We start from the raw sequence: 19,885 nt of genomic DNA, 5'->3' as shown, positions 1-19,885 counted from the left end.
AGCCCACGAGAAACTCCAAAGATTGTGCTTTTACTTTTAGTTAATTATATTTTTGTATTGTTTGCATAATGGTTGGTTTGAATAAATTGGTTTCATAACTTACAGCTTATAACTTATAAAAGCAACTTATATTGTCACCCACCTTTGTTCGGCCAAAATGAAAGTAATGAGGACATGGATTACAACACTGCAGGGAAAGGTTGATGATGCAATGAAGATACTATAATTCACCAGTGAGGAGATAACCTCTAATCAAGAAGTTTCTTCCAAATAAATTTATGAGGTCAGATGACAAATCACGGTTAAATCAAATGAAAAGTGAATGCTTCTGAAATCTTCCTAAATGAAAGGGTAGGGAAAGTGCACAAGTCTTTATGACTCATTCTCATTAGGTTAAATGTGGCTTAATGTGATTTCAGGATAAGGCATATGTATATGATGTATTCCTTCCAATTATAATAATAAAAACATTATTTTCTGTTCATTTTCATATGATTTCTCATAACTCAGAAGAAATGAAGGATAGCTGAGCCAGAGTTAAAAGAGTGATGAGATACATTTATTGCTAGCCTATACTATTTCCAAGAGAATGGCTAATCGTAATTAATCTTCCCCCTTAAAAAAAAAACCTACATTCTGTTACAGAAAATATACACGTCAAACATAAGGGCTCCAGCTAAATTTCCTGACACACTAAATTTCCATGCAAAGGAAGTTCTTACATGGCACAAATGATCATTATGCCCCGAAAGGCAGGCTAAAAATCTGTAAAATAATCCTACAAGAGCTTTAATGGGTAACACACATTACAGCCCTTGGAGGACTATTGTATGGATGTTTCTCCTCCCTGTGACAAAGTTTCAACATTTCACAACAAAACACTTTCTTCACCTTTTCTCTGTATACAGATAAATTTAGGTTTGAAGGCTGCAATTATTATCCTAATAGAGGGAATCTTTTTTCTACTCAGGAGTCACTTGCACCAGCTGAAGCTGGTGAATCATAGCCACCCTGCACGCAAAACTTATTACCAGCTGCCTGCCATGCCAGCTGTCTCAAGGTAGAGACAGCCAGAGCCATCAAATCATTCCAGCGGCAGAGCAACTGTGCTTAGATGCCTACCATCTGTAGATATTATAATTGGGCATCAGAAAGTTGCTTTCTAGATCCCCCTGTATTACTTTTGATTCTGAGGGGCTCAATTACAATAGCTCAGTTCTCTGTTTTGTCATTTGACACCTATAAATCAAAAAGAAATGCAGTGTTTCAAGTGAAATCAGGCTCTTAAACATAGAGAGCCTGTGTAAGGTACTGAAAGTGGTTTCCGTACATATTCAGACCCCTCACATCCCGGACATAAACTGTTTCAACTCCTACCCTCAAAATGACGCTATAGAGCACTGCACACCAGAACAATTAGACAAAAGAACAGCTTTTTCCTGAACACCATCACTCTGCTAAACAAATAATTCCCTCAACACTGTCCAACTATTTACTAAATCTGAATTACTATTACTATTACTCCTCCCATCCTTCCTTTCACCCATCTCCTCCACTTATGACTGTATGACTGCAACCTTGTTGCTTCTATCCTAATGATTTTTATTGACTGTTTCCTAGTATGATTTGGTTGCTTATTGTACCCTATGACTATTATTAAGTGTTGTACCTTATGATACTTGACTCTTCATGAATGTACCTTTTCTTTTATGTACGCTTAGAGCATTTACACTTAAATAAATTCCTTGTGTGTCCAATCACACTTGGCCAATAAAGAATTCTATTCTATTCTATTCTATTCCTATTCCATTCCATTCCATTCCATTCCATTCCGTCCTGAAAAATTTGTGTCACAAAAATATGCATTCATCTCTATCTTCCTCTGCCTGGCAATATGAAAAGCATCAGTCACTAGAACATTTTGTTCTAAGTCACAAAATGAGCATATTCAAATAAACTCTCTAAAAGTCAATGTGGAAAGCAATAGAAAGGAGGAAATTATCTACAAATACTTTCAGGCAGCTCTTAAGTGTAAGTGCACCCACATCTAGGCCCATCTGTTGTAAGGGGGGAGTCTGTTCACTAAAACAGGAAAGGCCTTGTAAATTTAAGGAAGGAACAAAACTTTGGTGTGTGCATTAATAGCAAGAGATTTGTGTGCTATTTCTGCATATCCTAAGACTCGGGGGCGGGGGGATGAGATAGACTGGCTCAATTGTCATGGAGCCCTCATAGGTTAGCTGTAGGAGTCCAGGTTTTCTATAGAATGTGATCTCCCGTATGAACTTCAGAGCCAGTGGGGGTAAAGGTTAGAAGTTCTGCTCTTGTGACAGTGATTTTGAAATATTCAATTCTGGAAAAAGGGAAATGGGCAGCATGAGTTATCCTCACTATATTCAGGAAACCATACCATTTTATTCAATCCCATGAAATACGGGGTTTTCAAGAAGCTTGAATGATGGATCAAATAAATGCTTTGGCTGAATGGGTTTGAGAGCAAATGAAGAGTACTTAAGATTCTGAAAAGTAGCCAAGGTCAGATCCCTGCAAAATTCTACTCTTCTTTTTAAGGGATTTATGAATGGCTGCCTCAGAATATAGAATATTAACAACATTTCTTCCTTTCCTGGGCAGAACATAGATATCCAAATGTCTGGCATTAATGTATTTAAAAACAAATTTAAAATGATTAGCTAACCATATCAGAAGGAAATCTTGTTCCTAAACTCTGTGTGAAGTAGACCCTCAGCCTGATTCCCTTTCTAAAATTCTCTTGACTTCCCGCTTCTTCCTTAATATCTTTTCCCTTTTATCTTTCTGTTTTATTTCATGCAAAACCCTGCCTCTGGGACCTCTTTTCACTTAATTCAATCTGTTTCTTTCTTCTTTAAGAACACAAAGGTAATGTCAAGCTGCATGCTTAGAAAACTTACACATGACAGCCTAGAACTGAAGATGGTAGATAATTTTGATTCCTTGGGCCCAAGGGAACAGATAAAGATGGGCAAAGTGCTGGAGAAGTAAGGTAAAGATTAATTTTAGGATGGAAGGCAATGAAAAACCTAGATAAGATTTATTTATTTATTTAGGTTGTGGACTCTTCAACAATAACAGCTTAAAGCACTGCTCTTTCCAGAGATAATGTATGGCTCTGAAAGCAGGATGGAGAGAAAAAGACAGACCTCTTCAATTTATGGATCTAAAGAGTGTTTCTGAAAGTACTATGGATGGCAAGAAAAATGATCAATCAGTCCTGAACCAAATAAAGGCTGATTGTTCCCTTGAGGTGATAATCAGCAAGCAGAAGCTTACCTACCTCAGGCATCTGATGGGAAGGATGATGAAGTAGAAAAAAATAAGTTTGGTTGGCAAGATTGAGGGAAGAGCAGATAAGATGGATAGGTGGCATCAAAGAGATAACTAGAATGTCCTTGGAGGAACTATGAGTTAATGCTTGGGCAGGTTAAGATGGGAACATTTATCCTTGTATTTACCAGGAGCCGAGCCCATCTTGATGACACCTAACTTCAATCAAAGACATAAGGTGCTTTTTGTTATCACTGTTGCAGCTTTTTCTTTCTATTGTCCTTCATCTTTTCAGTTCTTTCCTATTTTCTCCACTCGCATTCTGTGACCTCCACCTTCATCCATTGTTATGGACCTTTTGCTACTGGGACTCACTTTTTATTCTTTCTAAACATAATTTTTCTGCCTTCCCTTCAGTCTCAAATCAGTTTCCATCTTCCCAACTGCTTCCCTAACCCCCGTCAATATTCTATTGCTTCAGTGATTGCATATATATAGTGTTACATTTGTAAAATTGTAGGTGGGTAACTTGATGTATACAAATTATGCCTTATAAAAGCTTGCTAAGAATAAAAAAACATTAAGTATGTAACTCTGACAGACAAAACACACCAACTATTATTTTGATAAAATCAAGTGCCGTTAGTTGCCCTATACAAAGAATACCTGAAGAGATGTGGTGGGTGGGGCGGGAGTACAATCACCCTAGAAGGCTCCAGTAATTACTACAAATTGCTCTATGAAAAGATCCCAAACCTTTCTTTTCTGGTTTCAATGCTTCAGTTTGAACCTTTTCTGGTTTAGAATATTTTTGAATTTTCATTTAAACTGTTTTTTTATTGTAAATTGATTTAAGGAGACTATTATAAATAATTACAATAATGAAATTGTTGCCATGAATACAACTGATTCTATGGAAATCACTTGGATTCAGGCAACTTGAAAAGGATAAAGTATCTGAATTCTACTTACTGGACACAGAGAGATGCTCTGCTCCCACTGACTCATGCTCAAGCTTTCTTCCAATGGTGTGCATTTCCTTAGCACCAAATCCCAGCCACAATAAGGATCTTGGGATCCAACACATGTGCTGAAAAATTAAATTGAAAACATCACAGAAATCCTCACATTTTTCTTCATGGGAAAGAACCAACATTCCTTAATGTGCCATGTAAAGACCTATTGAGTAAACAAGCAGCCTGAAGATGGGAGGTATAGGTAATTCTTGTTTAACAATTGTTCCCTTAGCACTGTTAGAAGTTATGAAGGAACCTCCAAAAGCTACTTAGGATGCAATTTGGGAGATCCAAAGGCTGTGTATACCCCTGCAGTCACATGACTGCATTTTGGCACTTGTTAATTGGCATACCTTTATGGTCAGCTGCAGTGTTCCATGATCATATGACCATTATTTCTGTCAGAAAATGGGCAGGAGTACCTTGGTTCACTTAACAATTGTAGTGTTTCCTTAACAACTGCAGCATTTGTTTAATGACCATCACACACACACACACACACACACAAAGTCAGAAAATTGGGTCCTGATACGTGGGTACCTTGACTTATAACTGCCATGACTTTACAATGGAAATTTCAGGCTCCATTAAGGTCATAAGTCAACCTGGAGAGAATTCCTTCTTTTCCACAGCCTTATTTATGCTATAACTGCCTTCCTATAATCTGTAGACTATTATTCTCCAGGCAAAGCAAGAGAAAGGGCTAGCCCCTCTTTTTATTGTTTAAAATCTATCCCAAACTCTTCAAATACTCTTCAGATCCCTGAACAGAAGGTAGCACATTTTTCAATCTAACTGTTGAATTTTCCTACTGATAATTGTACTTTGCTGGTACTAATAATAACATTCTGGAAATGTTCTACATTGCCTAAGATGGAAAATTGCTTTAGATAGGGGAGTTATTAGATTGAAGAGTTTAACTGAAAGATTAATCAACTGAATTGAATTCCATTAGGGGTAGGCTACCATTCAAAGCATTTGGAAATTGTTTTTCTGGTGAAGGAATAACAATAGTATACCCTTTTTATAACTGAAGTCTTTCCTTTATTAAACAGAACATCGTTCTGCTTCAGATGGTTACTTAATGAAAATAGTTTTACATTAACTAATCCTGTAATTATATTTTACTCATCTTTCTACCTAGATCATCCAAAGTCAACTAATCAGACAGCTACCTGTATGTTTTATAAAACTGGCATCTCTTCAGTGGGATCTTTACCACGCTTCTCTGAAGACCCACATAGAGAGCACTCTGGCTGTGTAAAATCTGAAGGCTCTTGATGGGTTCCCATTGCTTCTTTGGGAAGATGTGAACCTCCTCCAGCAAACAACTGCTGGCTGTCTGATTAACTGGAGCAAGGATTTTCTTAATTGTCCCATGATCTGTAAAAACAACAAGTGGGTCAGATCAAACAAGCAGAATTTACTGAAATGTTGTCATCACAATTTCTTTCACATTCATTTTAAGAGACAGAAAAGAAAGGAAATTATAATGAGGAAGTCAGGTAGAAGCTGAGTACTCCCGTACTTTGAAGCTAAAAAAAAAATACAGCTGCTTGATGCCATTGATCCATCCTGCTTTTCTGTTATAGCTGGAAGGAGTATTTCAACACTTTGTGCAAGCTTTTTTCAATCCACCTGGTATACCTCCTTTTGACTTGAAACATGATAGTGGTGAGGGAGCTTTTGAGTGCAAATTGATTCCTCCCAAACACAGTGTCCTACTCTGCCAGGGCTACAGCAGACAGGAAGAGGGAAGCAGATCCAGTGGTTCAATATGAGCTAGCAGAATTTTTCTCAATTCTGGTGTTTCCAGATCAACAACCACCATCTTAAGGGAAAGATGCTGTAGTTCAACACATCTGTGTGACATCAGGTCCAAGAAAGTTGTCTAGCAATGTAAGATTGTAGCTTCATATTTGAAAAGTATGGGCAGTAACATTAGGTTTATCAGAAGATCTTAAAGAAAAGAAAAGTAAACCATGATACCTGCCCATTCCTTAAAAAGACTTGTCACTAAGTTTTACTCCTATGATATCTTTAAAACCACACTCTCTTTTATTGCCTCAAATATTCATAACCTGTTCCCTGCCCTAAGCATACTCAACTTGTTACACGGGTACCAAAATATCATTGATAATATGCACATATAAAAAGAAGGAATATGATTAAATCAGACTGGGCTCTCTGCCTAGCATCACCCTTTGCTTGTCCCTTAGATAAATAGTTAGAAGCAGAAGGTATTCCAAGCATGAGAGTTTCCTATGGATTCTATCATATACTGCAATCACATTTTTTTGTACTTTTGATACTTGAGTCAAAAAGGGTAGGTCATCACTCTTGCAAAAAGTTCTCCTGATCAGGCAATTGTTTTTTCTTCAAACAAAAAAATGGCACAAGCACAACATCCATGAAGAAAGGGATTCCCATTACAATCTGATCAGGGCCCATGACCTGGCTTTCAGAGCAGGTGACACCTCACAGTACAGCACTGCCAGAGCTGAGCTGAGAAGGAGCATCAAACATACTAAGGAGATGTATAGGAGGAAGGTCAAGGGCCACTTTACTGACAGTGACCTACAGCAGATGTGGAGGGGGATGCAGGCCCTGACCAACTATAAAGGCCAGGGCCCAACGAACAGCGAGAGCAGTAGCACTCTGGCAGAGGAGATAAACAGCTTTTTCACATGCTCTGAGACCACCAAGAACCTAGACATACTGCCTCATGAAGACCACGATGCTGTACCTCTTTCTCTTCAGGTGCATGAAGTGAGAAAAACACTAAGAGCAGTAAATCCCAGGAAAGCTGCAGGGCCTGATGGCATTCCTGGTGCAGTAGTTAAAGACATGTGCTGACCAATTGGCAGAAATATTTACATATTTATATTTAGAGCTGTCCAATCTGTCTTTAACACATGCCATCATCCCACAATGCCTGAAGGCTGCAACCATCATCCCCATTCCCCCCAAAACAAATATAAACCCTCTCAATGACTATAGATCCATAGTGTTAACAAGCTCCATTATGAAGGTTTTTGAGTGACTAGTTTCACAGCACATCAGAGACTGCCTCCTGCCCTTTGATCAACATCAGTTTGCTTATAGAGCAAAAAGATCTATAGAGGATGCTGTGGCCATCACACTTCATAGAGCGCTGAGTCATCTGGAGAACAAACAGAGCTATGTGAGGATGCTCTTTGTGGACTACAGCTCTGCATTTAACACTATCATCCCAGATATACTAGTAACCAAACAGTATAATCTGCAGGTCCTCACCCCCACATGCTTCTGGATTAAGAACTTTTTGACAAACAGACCACAGTCTGTCAGACTTGGCCCCCACCTTTCTTCCACTATTACACTCAGTATTGGTTCCCCCCAGGGTTGTGTCTCGAGCCCCCTGCTATATGTCTTGTACACTTTTGACTGCTCAGGAGCCCGTTTTCATTGGCAGAGCACTTGGGCCACCATAGGTGCCTCCTGACATGGTGACATCATGCTGGCCACACCAACAACGGCCACAACCACCCAAGCCAGTGGTGGGCTGCTACCGGTTCACCCCAGTTTTATGGCGGTTTTATGGCTGATTCCGTGAACCGGCAAATCCCACCCCTGGCTGGCCCTTAATTTTACATTAGGCTAAGTCTGAAATGTTAGACTTCACAAACCAGTAGGAATAATTGATTTCCTGTTCTGAAGATATGCTTTTTTATTTATTTAAATGATTCTATTATCAATTTAGCAGAACTTTTAGAATAGCTGCTCTAAGATATTCCATCAAAGGAGAAGTAGCTGGTTAAAAACAAAAATTGGGAATTAATGTTTCCAAGCATTTATTATATTTTAATTGATCTAATTAACATTTAAGTCTTGTAATTCCCATGGGCATAGGAGTCTGGAGGTAGGGTGAGCCTTGTCATTGTGATTCTGCATGAATGTGAGTTGTGTTTATTATTTGACATTATTTCACTGTTATTATGTTATGTATTATCTGTTTTTATTTCCATTGTCTTTTTTAATCATATGTTTGCCACCCAGAGTCACAACTGCAAGATGAACAACTACAAAAAGGAAATTAATAGCAATCAGTCAATCATGCAGAAGCAAATGCTTTTTTCTAAACTGGGAGAATGAGCATTAAAATGCCAAATGTTCAAGGTTAACAAGTACAAACTATGTTGATGGGATCTGTAATGATGGCGACTGACCAGGAAATACTGTATATTTGATAGTTCAATGAAAATGTCAACTCTGTGTGCAGTTGTTGTAAAAAAGCTAAATACCACATTGGAAATTATTATTTTTAAATGAAAATAAAAATCCATAGAAGCCTCAAAACTATGTAGACCTCTGATACATAGAGTATATCACAGAAGTGAGTACATCCCCCTCACATTTTGTAAATATTTAAGTATATCTTTTCATGTGACAACACTGAAAAAATGACACTTGGCTACAATGTACAGTAGTGAGTATACAGCTTGTATAATAGTGTAAATATGCTGTCCTCTCAAAATAACACAACACACAGCCAGTAATGTCCTGAAGGTGAAACGAGGCCAGGGCACTGCACGTGTCAGTCTGGAGTTCATTTTTCAGCTGCAGAGGACATTCCTGATGGCCTCTGACAGCAAAACCGAGGCCAGGGGCAACACACATGAGCAGCACCAAGGGCTGCAGAAGAAGTGGACCGGGAGCAAACTCCTGCTGGGTGGGGCTGTTGGTGTCTCTGCGAGGTCAGTAAAATACCACCACCAAAAATAAGCCCTGGTGCCTTTTTGGGTAGCAAAACAAAAAACAAAAAACGACCATGTCTTATTTTCAGGGAAACATGGTATTTCTGTACAAAGACTTAAACTATACCAAATAGTATAGCTATGATTATTTTTCATACTTCTCTGAAAGCCTTTAATTTGTAATATTCTGTTGCTTATATTTATATATCCAAGTATTTTGCAAAATGGATGCTTGTGCTTGCTTAGAAGAACTGACTGCAAAAGAAAAAGTAAATAAAAAAGGGAAGGTTAGTATTTGTTTAATTCTATGATCAGAATATATATGATTTAAAAGGGGACAAGCCTCCTGATCTAGAATTAAAACTAAGTTACCTTCGCACAATCACACCATCTTTGTGTGTGCTATGCAATCATTGATAGGGAAAATCCCAAACCAGACATCGTATAATTGTTCTTTTAAAAGCATTATTTCTTTTTAAAAAATGTTTGAAATGATAAGCCATGGGAGGAAACCGGCTATTGATTCCCAATCCAGTCACACTGCTCTTTTGCACAATTGGTTTAAAATTTAATTATACATATACCTCAGTAACCATGGTAGGTCAGGATCTGAAGAATTACTTTAATTTCCCCAAAGATTTAGGTATGTTATATGGTGTTTTTTTTTCTTAGAACAACAGAACCAATTATTCCATGCTTAGCCACATCACAAACAGTTTTTAATTATGTTCATGTGGTCTGGATTTAATGACAAGTTGAAGAACTAAATTACTTATATATTGATAAATTGATTCTCTTTCCGTAGGTGTAGATGGATGTATTATTTTATATTTATTTTAATCACTATGTGATGTGTAGTTTTTTATGTTGTGTAATTATGAGTGTATTTTGTGATATTGTTTGTTATTAAAACAAAACCAAATTACTTTTAATAGTTTTTTCAGTGTTGTATATTTATGCTCTGTGGTATAAACAAATGAATGTAATGGATCTGTATGAAAATAAGAATTCATAGGTTGGAGATAACTGAATGATATAATTTTGTATATAATTTGTATATATTTACATTTGTTTACAGACCTATGAGACTCCTGATGGTTTAGATAGAATGGAATAAAAAACCCAATAAAATATGAAATGTAAACAATTAGGAACAGTCAAATACTAATTCAGTTGAGAGCCAGTTTGATTTAGTGGTAAAGTTGCTGGCCTAGAAATCAGGAATCTGCAAACTGTAAGTCTGCCTTTAGCATGAAAGCCAACTGGATGACTTTGGCCAAATCACTTTCTGTCAGCCCAACCTACCTCACAAGCATTATTGTTGTGGAGAAAATAGGATGGAGTACTAGGTACATTTGCTGCCTTGATCAGGTGAGATATTTTGCTATTGTATTTTTATAATCTATAATATAACATATTATAAAAATATTATAACACCACCTTTTTTCAAATGCCTTCTATTAATGGTAGCAATTGAGTCCAGATGTTCTGTGAAACAATACTGTTTTGACAGCTATTCTAAAAGAAAGCATCATATCTCTAATCCCCCTTCTCTCCCCCTCCCTTCCTCTTTCCCTCCCTTTCTCTCTCTTCCCTCACCCCCTATGTTCTAGAAGAAAGGGATTCGCTGGAGAAATGCTGCTGTCCATCTTTTTAATGGAAGGGACATAAGCTTATCTTCCCGGTATAAGCTTACAGAATCAATGGGCCTACTGGAAGGAGATCGCCTTAGAGATACCAGAGAGTTAAACCAAGTGCATCAAAACAAGCTAGTATTTTAAGTTATACCTGGAAGCCTGTCAGAAGCCAATGCACAAACCACCACAGATGAATTTGAGGAAAATTGTGTAGCATTCTGAAAGACTGGGATTCAAAGGAAAAGGTTATTCTGTTATACATCATGAATAGACAAGTCAGAATAAAGTAAAAGGATACAGGCAAAGTGATGGAAAGGTTCCAACAAAAGAAAAGTATTGTTTGGTTGATTTGTTTGTTATTTGTTACAAATATATAATTTAAATATGAAGCTCACTATTATATACACATGTAAAGGAATAAATCTAAAATCATGACTGATTTGTTTATGCTAAAAGACTAAGAGAATTGATAATGAATACAAGAGTGATAAGAGCTTCCGACTAAGAGAATTGATAATGAATACAAGAGTGATAAGAGCTTCCGAGTGAAGAACATGCCATTATTTAATAGAATCAGAATCATGTTTTAGGGGGAAAATGGACGTAAAAGAAAAGGAAAAAATGTGAAAGAAATGAGACTGAAAGTAGACCTTCAGAAAGACAAAGTAAAATACTATATGATTACTACAAAAGTATTAATCTCATAGCAGACCAAATGGAAAATGGATATAAAGAAGGATAATATGGAAACTGATTGGTATAAATTTTTTAAAATGGAAATGTTTTAAGCAACATTAATAGGTATCAAAACAAAGGGTGCTTGTAGAAGATATTTTACATTGTGCATAAAGAGGAAAAATTTGCTTCAAATAATGCCATCAAAGTCAGCATGGAAAAGTCAATATTAAAAGAGGAAGAGAACATGCAGATATTTTAATGAAAATAAAAATTGCTTTTAAAGACAGTGAAAAGGATTAACAGCCTCCAGCAGAATGAGTGGAATTAAGAATAAAAATGATTAAATGGATTCAGATGAAATATTAAGTGAAGAAGTGCTATAAAAAGGTTTTTTAGAGATCTGCAAGGGAATGATAGTGATATACTGAAACCTGAAATTGAAATGAATGCTATAAATGTTAATGTTCCACAAAAAACAAATAATAAATGTTTTTGTTTTCAAATGATAAGGCTGTAAGTCTAGATTTTGTAACGGGAAATGTTGAAATATAGTAAATAGGATAACAGTTATATAATCTGAAGAGCCACAGTGGCGCATTGGTTAATGTGCAAACTGCCAGCCACTTCTACTGGCTGCTGGCTGCTGGCTGCCTGTAATTTGGCAGATCGAATCTCACCAGGCTTAAGGTTGACTCAGCCTTCCATCCTTCCGAGATGGGTAAAATAAGGACCCAGATTGTTGGGAGCAATTTGCTGACTCTGGAAACAGCTTAGAGGGGGCTGTAAAGCACTGTAAAGTGGTATATAAGTCTAAGTGCTGTTGTTATTGAAGTCCATATGAAGACTGCACTTGGAAGAGTGCTATTCCTGACCTTGTACATTTGGGACAGGTAGAAAAACCAAACCCCAAAACATTGAATTTGTTAAGTATCTCTCAGAATATCTCCAAACTCCAACTCCAAACTCCAACTCCAAAGCAATAAGAGACAATGAGCAAAATTTGGGAAGTCTAGTGTGGCTTTATGCCAAGAACATGCCAATCAGATTTTTTTTTTATTTGATGAGAAAAAGCTGAACATATGAATAGGAGGAAAAGAGGTTAGGGTTAGGGTTAATTTAGCGAAAGCATCTTATAAGGAGGTATATGGAATGTTTCATATTTGATGTGGAAGGTTGGTCACTACATGCAGTAATATATTGAAAATAAACCATGCATGAAAATAAATGGACTGCTTAGCAACTAGTATATCCTTGAACAGAACATGAGAACAAGATTTATGATATCCCTTAGTTGTTTAACGGATGAATGGAATATTTGTGGTTGGATGTAGAAGGTGATGGTTGGGAACACGAATACTTATGACTGCAATGATGCCATATTGTTGCAGAAAACCCAGTTTGCAGACTTTGTGTTTATAGTGCAACAAGGATTATGGGTTTGAAAATTAATGTAACAAAGAAAACAGGATATAAACACTTTCAAATTATACACAAAGTAAAATGAATTTTTCAAAAAATGACAAAAAATAGAGAAAGTGAATGAATTTTTATACCTTTCCATAAGGTCTAGGAATGATTCTAATGAGAAGCAAAAATCCCTGATTCTATTAATACTGCTGCTGTCCATTTTCTAAAATAAGCGTTGAGTAATATTGAAGGAACATTAAAAAGTACTTATATGCAGTAGAAATGGGGAAGTTATGAGTGGTAAAACGAAAAATCAGGGCCAAATGAATAGGGGCTGAATAAATATGAGTTGAATACAAAAATAAATGCCCAATGGAAAAAATACATTGTCTAGTGGGAAAACAATAGACTGAGATGCTTTGATTCTATTGAGAAATTGAATAAGTATCAAACTGCAAACAAGAGTGAACAGAACAAGAGAAAGCAGAGGGTAGAGAAATTTATTGTTGGATCAGATTGATAAGGCCCTGAAAAAGAACAAGGTGAGAAGTTTAAAGAACAAAATATAATATATGGATCAGCATATAGATATGATGGAAATAAGGATGATTTGCAAAAGCAATAATACATAATGGATGGTGTGATTTAAACAAGATATAATTATTTTTTATTGTCTTATCTCCTGCTTTAAGTTACTTTAGCTAACTATTCTAACTCTTTTTTCTGGGCTATGTATTAAATTTAACCACAAAAAAAGAATAGAATGATTATGAATATCAATGTATGTTCATGTTTTCATTCCAGTAGTGAAAAGTCTAATAACAATTTTAAATCCAGAACAAGTTAAGAGATTTAAAGGGTTGATAGGCTGGCAGGTATGGATCTATTATCTTACATGCATATGCAACTTTAACAATTTGTGGAATTTTCACAATCTGGTTAAAGAAGTCTGCCTATGGAGATTCTAATCATCCAGTTGATGGTTGTCCCAAAAATGCTTTTCCCAAAAAGCAACTGGACTTTCTTGATTTTTTTTCCTTTGAAAACATTTCACCTCTTACCCAAGAAGTTTCTTCAGTTTAGTAAACTTTTTCTAAAGAAAAAAAAATCAAGGAAGTCCAGTTGCCTTTTGTAAAAAGCCTCTTTGGGACAAGCATGTTTATATGCACATGTACAAAGAATCAGAGACACAAAGATAGAGAGATACAAGAAGTAGTATCAAGTAGTAGTATGACTAGTTTGCAATAATACATATCTACATTACCCCACTATTCTAAAGGTAATTACAATGATAGTTTATGTAAAACTACAGATTAGTGAAACAGCAGATTATATGTTGCAAGTAGCTTGGATTTTTTTTCCTGAAATCTTCCAAAATTGTACTTAATTGAGTAGTTTCACATAGCACAAGTAAAATAACTGAGAAATAAGATGCAAAAGTATAAATAACTGCAGGCTATGAGTCCTTCCAGAGCTCTGACAGTTCAACGTTCATTTCTAATTCTGCCTGAAGGCCACACGTAGACTAGAAACACCTGCATCTACAAATCCAGACTTGTATATGAATTTAGATCCAATCTACATACACGTTCACAGCAGAGATTTTTTTTCTCAGCTTCATGGGATTCCAAATGGTCATTCAGAGTAAAGCACAAGAGTAAAGCACAATCTGGCACATGCTTTATTTGATCTAAAATCTTAAAGGAAGATATGATACAGTAAATTACATAGCTAATTATTAACAATTTATCTTTTTATTTTTTAAACACTACTGGCTGAAACGTAACTAGTAATATCATACTCTGTAAGTATACATCACCTTATATCAGCATGATAAAGAAACCACTTTCAACAAATTGCAGTGTGCAAGTTGAGGTCATTGTAAGTTGAGGTTCATGTAAGAAACTCCTGCAGACTAAACACACTGTGTACCAACCATTCCATTTTCATTTATCATGAGTTTTAAAACAACATACCAAGCAAGTAAAAAGTAGTGGACAAGGACTAAAAATCCTTGAGCTGTCTATAAATAATAGTCAAGTGAAAAGACATACATTTAATAACAAATTTGCTTCTGAAAATATTTCCATTCAAGTACATTGCTATAATTCTGAGACATCTACTAGTTGTTTAATTACTTTCTTCCAGTTTTAACTCAAACATAAAATGGGAGGCAAAAAATAGATATTGACATTTCAGTGTCTTCAAAATTCACATATTTTCAGGATGATTTATGAACCAATTTTTATTGATTAATCATACTATACACATGTTTTGCTTTATATTCTTCTCAGGTTTGTTAGATTTTTAACAGTGTATACTTAACCTATGGAATCAAAACTTCATTCTAAGTACAATACATTTTAAATACTGCAGTTTCATTATATGGAAATGAATTAACACTAGTTCTAATTATAAATACTATATCCTGTTTCTTATATCTCACATTTATATTAAATGTCATATTTCTGCCTTCATGGACTGATGATTGTAGGATGAACATTATTTTATAAACAAAGCAATTCAGCCATCCTATTCTAACTTACTCCATTTTTATTATTTTATTAGTGGGATTGGAGATCCATATTCCTCAAAGAAAAATTACATTGTGAAATAAATAAATCATTGTATTTTTTAAATATTAAACACATCTATACTCCCATGCTAGAAATCATATCATGAAGTTATTACTCTTCAGTTTCTTTTGCCAATCCTTTTAGCAAAAATATCAAATGCAGTTTAAGTACAATGATTGTTTGGAAATCCAGTAACATTAACAGGGGAATGAAGAGTTGAAACAGAAATGTTCTTTTCTTTTTATTACTTTTCTTAAAATACAGATGGTCATATCAGCTTGGATCCCAATAGACAATTGTGTATAACCAGTGGCATTCAGGAAAGATTTGCTGGCTTTCATTATTAACAGCTTTCATTTTAAAAAAATGGTACCATACTACATATATAAGGGTCTTGAAGCCACAAAATAGATTGTGAGGATGGAAGGATGACCAAAAAACAAGAAAGAATATGTTAATCCATGAACAGAATTCAGCTTACTTGCATGGAGTAATTGCTACTAATTCACTTAATGTACAAAAGTTTGACAAGGTTTAACATGCAAGTAGCTTTAATAACTCTCAATGGGGAAAACACACATTTGTTTTCCCATTCTCAGCCATTCCAATATTTTGCAACAGAAGTCACAGTCTAATTAAGCACAGGTACTATAATTAGATATTAACATTTCTAACTAAAGCAATGTCCAACAAAACTTCTCAGGTATTTAAATCAAAACTTTGATTCCTACAGATAAGACATAAATATAGGAATTATTTAGCAAGTTTATATGAATTTTTAAACTTGCTTTAATTATTACATCTTTTAAATCTATGAAGTCCCTAAATACTGCATTTTCTTAGAAATTTCCTTAGAAATAGAGCTGAACATCAAACATGTTTTTCTAAATTTCTAAGAAGAACCCATAGGTCTTTCATTTTAACTTCCAATTCATAAAAATGATTGGCAAACAAACTATAAATGTTAAACTATTTTTTTTCTCTAATAAAGCAAATCTCACGGATAGTTGGATAAATCCATGCATGTGGATTAATGGCTGGCAGGACAGATAACTTAGTATCAGTTCAATTAAAAATATCTGTTGATATGTTTACTTGTTTATTATTGTATATACCATTATTTTCCCCTTGCTGTTGGATTTATGTTATTTTACTACTGGTGTTTTAAAGTGCTTTTTGTACTTTAGCTTTTTTTAAAAAAAAATCTCAGCTAACAAATTACTGAATAATCTATGCATGTTAGAAATAAAGAAAAAAATTACCTGTAGCCAAATAGATTATATGAAAAAGCATTTCTTTTCCTTGAACCACATCTACAACCACATGAGAAAAGCGGCTATTGTCTTCCATGAAGTAAGGAACTGGTGTGATCGGTTGGATCACTTCATGCATCAAAATGAATTTTTGGGCATCTTGGAGATTCCTTTCTGTCAGATTCAAATACAGGCCTTGATCCATGGTGCCACACTGAAAATATATACATATAATGCTGTTTACATCAATTCAAGATTTTTAGAACTTAAGACATATACTGTATGTATTGTGAGATCCCAAATTATAACAATCTAAAGGCTAACTCTTATAATAAACTGTGCACAACTGACTGGTCATCCAGCTATGTAATATACTTCAATCTTTTTCCTCATTAGCAGATTATCCATATATACCAGGGTGTCAAACTCAAGGCCAGATCTGGCCCATGGGGCACCTTGGAAACAGCGAATCTGGCCCATGGTGCTTCTGCCAGTGAAAATGGAGCTCCGTTTTTGCTGGCAGAGGGTTGTAAGGGGCTGTGGCAACCAAAAACGGAGCTCGGGAGCCCATTTTTGCTGGCAGAGCGTTTGGGCCACCACAAGTGCCACTGACACAAGTGACATCAAGCTGGCCGTGCCCATCCTGGCCACAAGATCAAACACAACCCTGATGCGGCACTCAATGAAATTGAGTTTGACACCTTTGATATATACTCTATAAGTTTCCACACATACAAATATGTTGCATTGAAGATATCTCAAAAAAGAAATAAAAGGTATGTGACGTTTTGATCCTTAAACACCCATATCACAAACAAGAAGTACATAGCACATAGTCCTCCAGATTGTGTCGGTTTTCTGTTCATCCTGGATAGGACCAGCAAGACTTGGAACTCAAAAGCACAAAGCAGACCTCAGCCGCAGTTGTAATTATAATTATAATTATAAAAGGAGCCTCAGGCTCTGTAAGAGAAGGAACAGCAGATTCCATGGATCGAGTCAAAAAAGAAATCAGCATAGAGTCTCTATGTGGCCACAAATGGACTAAGTGCAACCCCACTTGAATTCTGTTGACTCTTATCAAGCTCCACAACAGTGCTATTAGTTGAGTAAATTCCTGTACTTAGGCATGAGTAGTAATAAATCAATTTAATTGGAACTTCACATGTAGTCTTGGTATTTCATGCCTGATAGGCTCTGTTTTTCTGTGAGGGCTTCGCTATGCATCTACTTTTCCCAATGAAACTCCTCCCCAAAATTAGGTTATCGGGATTATAATTAAGCTGCTGTATTCTAGCCCTCAAACTTTTCTGCTTCAAATGAGTACAAAATTATAAAGGAGAGGTGTAGATCCAACTTTGTTTCTGGAAGCCAAGATGGCAATTGTGAGAAGTTTTCCTTTTGCTCAATTTTACCTGATGCTCTAGTTCTATCTCCTAGAGGAAGCTGATCTGGCAACAGTGATCCATGCTTAGTCCTTAGTCCTTCCTTGGTAAATTAATATAGCACACATCCCAGGAACCGCCCCCACAGAGTGTTTTTCAACTAAAGTTGCTGTAAAATTCTTAACCAGATTGCTTATTGGTGCCACACCATCCTAATACCTGTTCTACATAAGTTTTCTATTTGTTTGTAGTGCAATTTAAAGTGTTGAATCTTCCTATTAAACCATAAATAGTTTAGGACAAGAAAACTGAAAGCTCATTTCCTCATATATTGTACAGTTTACAGTTTATGTCTAGGGTCATATCTAAGAACAAAAAGAATCTAAGCAATGAAAACAGAATGATGAGTTTTTAGGAGTAGCAGAATGTGGAATTCACTCCTTATGTAGGGTAGGATAGATGAATACAGACATTTCTAGGAGGAACCAAAAATATCCCAGTTCAATGGACAATGTGTTGCTCTCCCAATGTTATCAGCTTGCAACTTATATCATCATAACCATGGACTGAAAGCTGTCAGTTAAATATTAAATTCAGGATATTTGGGGTCTTTATTATTTTTGCCATGTTTATTTATTTCTCTATTGATCCCTTGTGACAACAAACATTTTAACTTCCTAAAACTGTGAGTGCAATTTGATCAACATGAATTTTTATTTTCAACTACCTGAAAATTAGGATTAGGGTTGGGATAAGGAAGCCAGGCAGAACGAGAGTTTTCTTGGTATTTGAATTGCCCACTAAAGACCTGAATTATGGCAGTCATGTTGAACACACAAACAGCTGAAACAGCTACACTGTTCCTTTAAAAAAACACAGAGAAAACAGATTATTTTATATAGCCAGTGAAAATTTTCTATAACACTTATAATTCTTTGCATCTCACCTCAGAACAGATGTTAACTATGGAGCATGGTTACTAAGTTAGAATTTTCTAGAATGATAGTCCTGTAAGATCTAGAGCAACATCTCTGGAGGCACCAAGTTGAGAAAGGTTTCTTTGTAGTTTAACATTATTTTATAATTAACAATCTCATGGTACCTGAGACTATATATAAATTATATATTATGCAATTACTATTCAGTTCTTATCACATACATTACTTTGTTTTGAATGCTACAATAAAAATCTCCAACATTGTACCCTTTCCTAAAATAGCTTAGCTTTTAAAAAAGTATTGTGATACGGCTACATTAACTAGAATACAACATGTAGATATTTATTCCTTGAAGAATAAACTAATTATCAGTTGATTAGTTGAGGTAACTAAACAGAAAAGTGGTGATCTAAAATCTTGCTACACATACTTGGGCAAGAAAAAAAACCCATTATCATGAAAATAAGCAAGGATAAATGCTCTTCTGTTTAACAATCATTAATATATGCAAGCAGTAAGAATTATATCTTTCATTCTCAAATTTATTTGCAAATTACCTAGGATCAGCATTTCCCAATCTTGATATCCTCCAGATGTGCAAGTGTCAGTTCCCCAAATTCTTAGCAACATCCATGCTGGCTGGGGAATTCTGGAAGCTCACACATCTGGAAGTTGCTCATGCTGGAAACTGAGTACATGTTCACAGATCCCTTAAGTTACTAGGCAGCAGTATCTCTTTTGTGACAGAGCAATATACCTGATTCTTAAATAAATGTTTAAGTGTATAGGATCATGTATGCTAAAACCCTAGTTATTCAAAGGGAATACACTACATAGTAGTAAGCTTATCAGCTAAGCAAGAATTCAACACACTGAACAGCTATGAAACAAGAGCAAATGACAAGCTAATTTAGTAATAAAGGTGTAGGTAGATTTAATTCAGCAACATAGCA

At 35.6% G+C, this 19,885-nt stretch overlaps 1 protein-coding gene across 4 annotated transcripts in view; it reads right to left on the bottom strand.

Moving 5' to 3' along the window:
* Positions 1 to 19,885, bottom strand: part of SEMA5A (semaphorin 5A) — a 195,431-nt gene that overhangs the window by 40,204 nt on the left and 135,342 nt on the right. For 3 of the 4 annotated variants that reach the window (XM_087930659.1, XM_087930657.1, XM_087930656.1), the window contains 4 exons: positions 18,722 to 18,857; positions 16,619 to 16,823; positions 5,498 to 5,705; positions 4,279 to 4,396 (listed from right to left, as the gene is read on the bottom strand). In XM_087930659.1, coding sequence (XP_087786785.1) covers positions 4,279 to 4,396; positions 5,498 to 5,705; positions 16,619 to 16,823; positions 18,722 to 18,857 — 667 coding nt within the window. The remainder of the gene's footprint in view (positions 1 to 4,278; positions 4,397 to 5,497; positions 5,706 to 16,618; positions 16,824 to 18,721; positions 18,858 to 19,885) is intronic. The other variant, XM_087930658.1, reaches the window with a different exon arrangement.

Source organism: Pseudonaja textilis, chromosome 3 (genome assembly GCF_049901715.1).
Source record: "Pseudonaja textilis isolate UNSWEBS1 chromosome 3, rPseTex1.2, whole genome shotgun sequence".
NCBI lineage: Eukaryota > Metazoa > Chordata > Lepidosauria > Squamata > Elapidae > Pseudonaja > Pseudonaja textilis.
This window is presented reverse-complemented; position numbering and strand designations above follow the sequence as displayed.